The following is a 9,306-nucleotide window of genomic DNA, read 5'->3' on the forward strand; positions in this document are numbered from 1 at the left end:
GTTTGTGAAATAAAGATGGAGGTCGGAGGGGAGCGCTTTCCTAAACAAAGGCAAGTCCTGGTTCTTTTTCTTTTGGTGGGAGTGGCTCTGGCAGGATGGGAATCCCGTCGCTATTCCGTGATGGAGGAAACAGAGAGCGGCTCCTTTGTGGCCAACTTGGCCAAGGACCTGGGGCTGGGAGCGGGAGAGCTAGCTGCGCGGGGAGCCCGGGTGGTCACTGAAGATAAGGAACCCCGGTTGCAGCTTGATCTGCAGACCGGGGACTTGATATTAAATGAGAAACTGGACCGGGAGGAGATGTGTGGCTCCACTGACCCGTGTGTGATGCATTTCCAAGTGTTACTGAAAAAACCACTGGGAGTATTTCGAGCTGAGCTACTGGTGAGAGACATAAATGATCATTCTCCTGAGTTTCCTGAAAGAGAAATGACGCTGAAAATCCCAGAGACTAGCCCTCCTGGGACCGTGTTTCCCCTGAAAAAAGCCCAGGATTTGGACGTGGGCAACAACAACATCCAAAACTACAGCATCAGTCCCAACTCCCATTTCCATGTTACCACCCACGACCTAGGAGATGGCAGGAAATACCCTGAGCTGGTGCTGGACAAGGAGCTGGATCGTGAGGAGCAGGCCCAGCTCAGATTAACCCTCACAGCACTGGATGGCGGCTCCCCACCCCTGTCTGGCACCGCTCAGGTCCACATCTTGGTCTTGGACGTCAATGACAACGCCCCTGAGTTTGCACAGAGACTCTACCAAGTGCAGGTCCCTGAGAACAGCCCTGTAGGTTCCCTAGTTGTCAAAGTTTCTGCTAGAGATTTAGACACTGGGACAAACGGAGAGATATCATACGCCCTTTCTTATAGTTCTCAGGAGATAAGCAAAACTTTTGAAGTAAACAGCCTTTCAGGAGAAGTTCGGCTAATCAAAAAACTAGATTTTGAGACAATATCCTCATATGAGCTGGATATAGATGCCTCTGATGGCGGGGGACTTTCAGGAAAATGTTCTGTCTCCATTGAGGTGGTGGATGTTAACGATAACTCCCCAGAACTAACTATCTCATCACTTACCAGCCCCATTCTCGAAAATTCCCCGGAGACAGAAGTGGCCCTGTTTCAGATTCGAGACCGAGACTCGGGGGATAATGGAAGGATGGCTTGCTCCATCCAAGATGATCTCCCCTTCCTCCTGAAACCAACCGAAGAGAATTTCTACACCCTGGTAACAAATGGGGCCCTGGACAGGGAGACCAGAGCCCAGTATAATGTCACTATTACAGTTTCCGACTTGGGGACCCCCAGACTGAAAACTGAGCACAACATAACCGTGCTGGTTTCCGACGTCAACGACAACGCCCCCGCCTTCACCCAAACCTCCTACACCCTGTTCCTCCGCGAGAACAACAGCCCCGCCCTGCACATCGGCAGCGTCAGCGCCACAGACAGAGACGCGGGCGCCAACGCCCAGGTCACCTACTCGCTGCTGCCACCCCACGACCCGCAGCTGCCCCTGGCCTCGCTCGTGTCCATCAACGCGGACAACGGCCACCTGTTCGCCCTGAGGGCGCTGGACTTCGAGGCCCTTCAGGCGTTCGAGTTCGGCGTGGGCGCCACGGACCGCGGGTCGCCCGCGCTGAGCAGCCAGGCGCTGGTGCGCGTGCAGGTGCTGGACGCCAACGACAACTCGCCCTTCGTGCTGTACCCGCTGCAGAACGGCTCTGCGCCCTGCACCGAGCTGGTGCCCAGGGCGGCCGAGCCGGGCTACCTGGTGAGCAAGGTGGTGGCGGTGGACGCAGACTCGGGCCAGAACGCCTGGCTGTCGTACCAGCTGCTCCGGGCCACGGAGCCCGGGCTGTTTGGCGTGTGGGCGCACAATGGCGAGGTGCGCACGGCGCGGCTGCTGGGCGAGCGCGACGCGGCCAAGCACAGGCTGGTGGTGCTGGTCAAGGACAATGGCGAGCCCGCGCTGTCTGCCAGCGTCACGCTGCACGTGCTGCTGGTGGAGGGCTTCTCGCAGCCCTACCTGCCGCTGCCTGAAGCGGCGGCCGAGCAGGCGCAGGCCGACCCGCTGACCGTGTACCTGGTCATCGCGTTGGCGTCGGTGTCGTCGCTGTTCCTGTTCTCGGTGCTGGCGTTCATCGCGGTGCGGCTGTGCAGGCGGAGCAGGGCGGCCTGGGTGGGTGGCTGCTCGGTGCCTGAGGGCCACCTTCCGGGCCACCTGGTGGACGTCAGCGGCACTGGGACCCTGTCCCAGAGCTACCAGTATGAGGTGTGTCTGACGGGAGACTCTGGGAATAATGAGTTCAAATTCTTGAAGCCTGTCTTTCCCAATATTCTAGGCCAGGACATTGGGAGGAAGGCAGAGGGAAATCCTACATTCCATAATGGTTTAGGTATCTGAAACTTTCCACTCTCACCATTAGTTGTTGTCTTTTATCTTTCTTTCATTTTTCAAATCCAGTAATAGCCTGTAGTTCTACTTGTTTTTCTTTTTCTGTACTATCTTCCTTAGTAATTATTCTTTGTTTTGTTGTCCTGTAATTATTTTTTCAACTACTATATTATTAGTAAAATATAACGGGAAATTTTATATTTCTGACTAAAATTTCAGTACTTATTTCTTAAGGATAATATGAAAGTTACCTCTTGGAATAAACAAAATTCTAAATTTAAAAGTATTCATGACACTACATGAGAATATCTGATTCCTTTCTACCTACTTCATTTTTAAATTGTCAGAGGTGTTATTTAGTTTTTATTTATAAATATGGATAATACCTCTGATAGCAAAGACACAGCTATGACTTTTTTATAACCCATTTTCTGTTTTGGGTAGAATCAATTTGTATTCACCCATTTCCAGTTTCTTTCAAACTCTGTATTTTTTGTTTTATCAATAGGCAACAACATGTATAATTTCATGCTGTTTATATCAAAATCACAATTGTAATTATTAGACTTTCTAAAATACATGTTACCTCATGAAAATATATCTTTCTCATCTAATGTTGAGAAAAATCATGAGTTCTTTCTTATATTTAACTGAAGTTATGATCCTGATAAGAGTCCTGTGCAGTTTTACTGAATACCCAGATTGGTTGTGTTTAACTTGTTCCTAAACCTCTAAAGATCAATAGACTCTAGGACCAAGTAATACATTGCCTGAAATGGTCTCTTGCTATTGCAGAGAAATTCTCAAGTGAGCTCCAAATTCTGGGCCTAGAGTTGTGGTCGGCAAACTGGGGCTGGTGAGCCACATGCAGCTCTTTGGCCCCTTGAGTGTGGCTCTTCCACAAAATACCACGGCCTGGGCAAGTCTATTTTGAAGAAGTGGCATTAGAAGAAGTTTAAGTTTAAAAAATTTGGCTCTCAAAAGAAATTTCAATCGTTGTACTGTTGATATTTGGCTCTGTTGACTAATGAGTTTGCCGACCACTGGCCTAGAGGAATCTGGAAAAATACATTGTAGAATCAATATTAAAGAAAACAGATGAAAGGATATGTTAATGAAGGTGATGAATGGTTTGAAGAAATAATCAGCTCTATGGTCAGGACTCCTCTATCTCCAGGAGCCTCTTGACTTTGCAGATATTATGGGACAGTGTGGTAGACAGAATAATGCCCTCCTTAAGACATCTGCCTCCTATTCCCTGGAACCTGTGACTATGTTATGTTATATTGCAAAGGGGGCTTACGGTTCAGATGGAATTAAGGTTGCCAATCAACTAACCTTGTAATAGGGGGAATATCCTAAATGATCTGGGTGGGCCTGACTCAATCAGCTGAAAGGTCTTCAAGCAGAGCTGAGTGTTCCCTGAGATGAAGAAGGAATTATGACTGTGGGCAGCAGCTTCAGTTGGTGTCCAGAGTGGCAGCCTGCCCTTTTGGATTTTTGACTTGCCTAGCCAGCCCCTCTGATTTTTGATTTGCCTAGCCAGCTCCCACAATTGAATCAATCACTTCCTTGCAATAAATCTCTTTATATCTATTGCTGGTTCTGTTTTTCTGACTAATACAGAGTTGGAAGTGGAGTGCTGTTGTAACAAATAACTAAAAAATGTAGAAGTTGCTTTGGAATTGGGCATTAGGCTGAGGCTGGAAGAATTTTAAAGAGCATGATTTTTTAAAGCCTAGGTTGTTTTGGACAGAGTGTTAGTTGAAATATGGATAATAACTCCAATAGCAAAGACATAGAAGAAAGTGAGGAGCATGGTGGAGAAAACATATATTGCCTTCCAGAATACCTAAATCATGGTAAAGAGACTGTTGGTAGAAATATGGATTAGGAAAATGATATTGGAAACCAGAGGAAAGGAAATGAGAAAAATGTTATTGGAAACTGGAGGGAAGGAAATCCTTGTTATGTACTGGCAGAAAACTTAGCTGAATTGTGTGTCCTGCCGTGGAAATGTGGAGAGAAGGACTGGTAAACAGCGAACTTGGATATTTAGCTGAGAAGATTTCCAGGCTAGGGTGGAAGCTGCAGCCTGTTTTCTTCTTGCAGCTTTTAGTAAAATGTGAGATTGAGGGAAGGACTGTTAAGCCAAAAGTAACCAGAATTTAATGATTTGCAGCCTGTTCAAATTGTAAAAAATGATAAAATTAGGAGATTCATTATCAGGAAAGCATGTTTGGAGAGAAAATCAAGGATGCTGTGTGGCAAAGGGGAATAAATTGCCAATGGAATTAAGGTTGTGATAATCAGCTGGCCTTTAAATTGGGGGATTGTCCTAAATTATCCAGGTGGTTCCAGTGTAATCACAAGAGCCCTTAATAAGAAATGGGAGTAGGAAGCAGGAAGAGAGTCGGTATCAGAGTGATATTATGTGCAAAAGACTGAACCAGCCATTACTGACTTTGAAGATGGAAGGGAGCCACAAGTGGGAGAGTGCAAGTAGCCTCTAGAAGCTCGAAAAGGTAAGGAAAGTATTTTTACTTAGAGCCTCCAGAAAGGAACGCAGCCCTCCCTTAACTTTAGCCCAGTTTAACTGTTGAGCTCTAGAACTGTAAGATAATAAATTTATGTTTTTAAGCACTAAGTTTGTGGTAATTTGTTACAGCAGCAATAAGAAATGAAAACATGTGTCTAACAAAAAATCCATTTCCAAGACCATTTTTCTTTCCTTTCTGGGTCAAAATATTCATGTTTCCATAATCCCTTGCAGGTAGGTGTATCATATAACTCAGTTATTGCTGACAATGTAAAAGTATCATTGAGGGATTGAGCTTAAGGGAGGAAATATTTTTGAAAAGGCTAATCTTAGGTGGCATGTTCCTTATATCTTTACCCATTTTCTTTTCTTTCTTTTCTTTTCTTTTTTTTTATTAATCCTCACCTGAGGATATTTTTCCATTGATTTTTTTAGGGAGAGTGGGAAAGACAGAGAGAAACATCGATGTGAGAAAAACAGATTGGTTGCCTCCTGCATGATCCCTGGCCAGGGCCCAGGCCAGGGAGGAGCCTGCAACCAAGGTATTAACCAAGGTACGTGCCCTTGACCAGAATTGAACCTGGGACCCTTTAGCCTGCAGGCCAACGCTCTGTCTACTGAGCCAAACCGGCTAGGGTCCATTTTCTTTTTTCTTAACCAGCATGGGTATTGAGGAGGAAGCCTTGAGTAGAAGCAATCAATTTGCAACCATAAGTGCCATAAATCAAAGGTTTATATACTAAGTATGGTAAGATGAAAAGCCCCTGAATTTTTCATAGCATTGTTAAACTGCTGCAACAACTCTGCACTACCTTCTCACAGCCTGCATATGAATAAAACCCTATGTGATTAAGCAACTGTAATTGGATTTCCCGATAGATGCATTCCAAATTGGCACATCTCTCTTCCTCATGAGTCAGGTTGATTTACACAGTTGTCTGACTATGTCTCAGGTTGTCTATTTAGGATGTTTGAGATGCTTGTAAGAAAAGCAGTTTTGCTTCCCTTTAAGTCTTATCCAAGGACAGTACTCTGAGCTACTGTGGCTGAGTTCATATCTTCATGCAATTTGGCTAATACAAACATATACAGATAACTGAACTTTCAAAAAAATATTCATGGGTGGTAGCAACCCAAACCATTTTGGGGAATAGAATAAGAAGGTAAGCTGATAAATGCCAGTTATATGCTTAAACCTAAATTAGTGGTATCCTTTCAAGATGACTACAATGTTTATACAGCAATCCAGAACACTGGTTTCTTTCTCAGACAGGAAAATAGCAGGGCCAAAACATTTTTACTTAGTAAAATAAATGGACTAAATATGAGTCTTGAAAATTGTCATAAGCATATCAGCAATCTATGTGTTTTGGTAGAACATGCCCTGTGGGAGGATCAGTATTTCCTAACTGCCTTTTCATAATAAAGAGGTGCATGTTTCAAAACAGGCCCAGAGACCACAATGTGTAAGTATCCACTACTCCTTTCCTGTCTTTACAAATACTTTATTGGTAAAGTGTAGATTGAAAGATATCTCCAAAGGATTAATATTTGTTCTTCAAGGATTGATCTGAATACCTTGAAAAGTATCAGCGTAATCATGAAACATCAATAGGAATCTATCACTATACATGAATGGTAATACCTCAAACAATTTTTGAACTTCACAGCTGCACCCAGAGTGTTTGTCTATGTGTGTGTTTGTGTACATGTGTGCATTTGAGCATGTGTGTGTCTAGGGGAGTGGCTTAAGTAGATGGTGGAGATGCACTGCATGTACAGATATATATAATAGAGTAACATTACTTTTCCATTTCTTTCCATATTGTAAACATGTTCCTTTAATGCATAAATGTATGTAATAAAATAGGCATTAGTAATATATTCTAGAAGAGATCATTTTTTGCAAACTAAAGGATTTTTTCTTCTTGTAAATGTAACAATGCAGCATTATTTGATCTAGAAGTTTGGTAGCCCTCTTGACCTTGAAGGAGCAGCCCAGAAGAGAGAAGTGTAACATATGTATGGCCTTTTATCTCCCAATGAGATCAGGAAACAATAAAGTTGACATCAGGATGTGACATGGCAGGAATTAGGGTGAGGCCAAGTTGTGTAGGATAGGATCGTGTCTTTAATCAAACATTGAAATTCTGTTCATAATGGATTTTTTTTACTTAGTTTGATTTTTTAGACTAGTGTCTGTCTTTACTACCAAGTTTTTGAGTGACCCACTAATTTTTCTTCTGAGACATTTGCCTTGCTCTAGTCCTGGTCCTGTTGGTTGTCTCCAACTTTCAAATTCAATGAGCATCACAGCACTAGTTATGGTGGTTACAACTGGAATCTGAGCAGTAAAATATGAATCAAGTTCCTCTCCATTGTGAATATGGGATAGCAGCAGCAACTGTGGAAGAATACAAAGATATCCAAGCAGATCTAAGGAACTGAAGTCCTGCAGACTGGAAATGGAAGAGCACCTGCATGATTGTGATTGGCCAGGCAAATTGTTTATGTATTTTTCTTCCAGGTGGCATGCATCAGTGTGAAAAATATTATATATTAGGTAAACTTGATTTGCTATTACATTGTTAAGAATTTTTGCATGTGTGTTTGTGAGTGATATGTAATTTTTCATATTATGCCCTTGTCAGGTTTTAGTTTCAGGTTTATACAGGTTTCATAAAATGAGTTGGCAATTGTTTCCTCCTTTTTCTCTTTGATGAAAAAGTTTGTATAGGATATTATTTCTTCTTTATCTACATGATAGAATTTATCACAGAATCCATCTATGACTAACACTTTTTTGTAGGAAGATTTTGAATTACAAACTTAATGATTAAGGTATGCTACAATTCCAATTTTCTCTTATGTAGTTGGTGGCTTGTGTTTTTTAAGTTATTTGCACATTTTATCCATGGTGTTAAAGTTATTGGCCTAAAGTTATTGATAATATTCTTTTATCATCTTTTCTATATATTTATATTATGCCCCTCTCTCTTCCAGATATTGGTCAAATATGTTCTCTCCTTTTGTCTTTATCAAATATTGCCATGAGTATATCAATCTTATTAATCTTTTTTAAAAACCAACCCTTGTCTTTGTTATTTTCCTATTGACTTCTGTTCTGTTTCCTTGATTTCCACTCTTATATTTTTATTTCTCTTCTTATACCAAGTTTGGTTTTAGTTTTCTCTTATTTTTGCAGCTTTTCTGAAAGTTTAGATCATTGACTCTGGGCCTTTCTTTTCTAATATATGAAAATATAAATTAAATCTATACACTTTTTTCCCTATGGATTATTTAAGCTGCATTTCATGAATTTTGGTATTGTGGTTTTATTACTACTCAGTTTGAATTTCTCTGTAATTTTCCTATTGACTTCTTCTGTAACCTATTGGTTAACTAGAAGTATGTTATTTGATTTCCAAATATCCAGAGATATCATTTTTAACATATAAAATAATTGTTTTGGTCTGAGAACATAGTCCATATGATTTAAGTCCTTTGAAATTATTGAGTCCTGTTGTGTTGTTATCTAACATATGGGTTACCTTGGTGAGTTTCCTTGTGTAATTGAAATAAATGTGTGTAGTGTTGTATTAATTTCAAACCGAGTTGCTTGATAATGTTGTTTAAATCTTTTTTATTCTTGCTATTTTCCTACATGTTTTTATCAACTACTAAAAGAAAAATGTGAAATTCTTCAACTCTGATTGTGATTTTCTGTATTTCTCCTTTTATTTCTAGCATTTTTTAAAACCTCATGTATTTTGAAATTCTGTTATTTGACATGCACATAGATAGGATTAGTTTATCTTTTTGATGAATTGACAGTAATCATTATGAAACATCCCTTTTAGTCTCTAATAATTCTTTCAAACTGATATTAATATTCAGCCCATATTTCTTACACCTAGAGTTTATGATATATAATTTTTCTTCTTTTCTTTGTATTGTAGGTGCATCTTTTGTAAGCTATATAGAGTTGAATCTTGATTTTTTAAAAATCCAGCCTTACAATTTCTGCCTTTTAATTGGAGAATTCATGTATAGTTAATATAATTATATAATTGTGTCTATTGCATTTTTATTCATTCCTTTGTTTCACTTTTTTTTTCTTTTGACTTATTTGTGTATTTTTTGGTATTCCATTTTATTTCCTAAAGGGACTTTTACTTATAACATTTTTTGGGGTATTCCCTCTAAGGATAAGAATATATAGCCTTTACTTAACAATATACCTTAAATTAGTATTATGCTACTTCACCTACAATGTAAAAAAAAAACAACCACACACAACAATGATCTATTATGTAATTCTCATACTTTTTGCCATGGCACAAAAAATTAGTGTAAGACACAGGAGAAATTTA

The 9,306-nt window shown here is 40.6% G+C and overlaps 1 protein-coding gene across 1 annotated transcript; it reads left to right on the forward strand.

The window, feature by feature from the left end:
- Nucleotides 1-2,482, forward strand: LOC307099480 (protocadherin beta-15-like). The gene has a single exon (XM_079771065.1). The coding sequence runs from the start codon at nt 16-18 to the stop codon at nt 2,401-2,403; it is 2,388 nt and encodes a 795-aa protein (XP_079627191.1). The 5' UTR covers nt 1-15; the 3' UTR covers nt 2,404-2,482.
- The last annotated feature ends 6,824 nt before the right edge of the window (nt 2,483-9,306 follow it).

This window comes from Cnephaeus nilssonii, assembly GCF_951640355.1.
Source record: "Cnephaeus nilssonii genome assembly, chromosome: 5".
In the NCBI taxonomy this organism is placed as follows: domain Eukaryota; kingdom Metazoa; phylum Chordata; class Mammalia; order Chiroptera; family Vespertilionidae; genus Cnephaeus; species Cnephaeus nilssonii.

Bases quoted from the DNA above. Each gene is read 5' to 3' on its own strand.
- LOC307099480 (XM_079771065.1), top strand. From the start codon at position 16: ATGGAGGTCGGAGGGGAGCGCTTTCCTAAACAAAGGCAAGTCCTGGTT.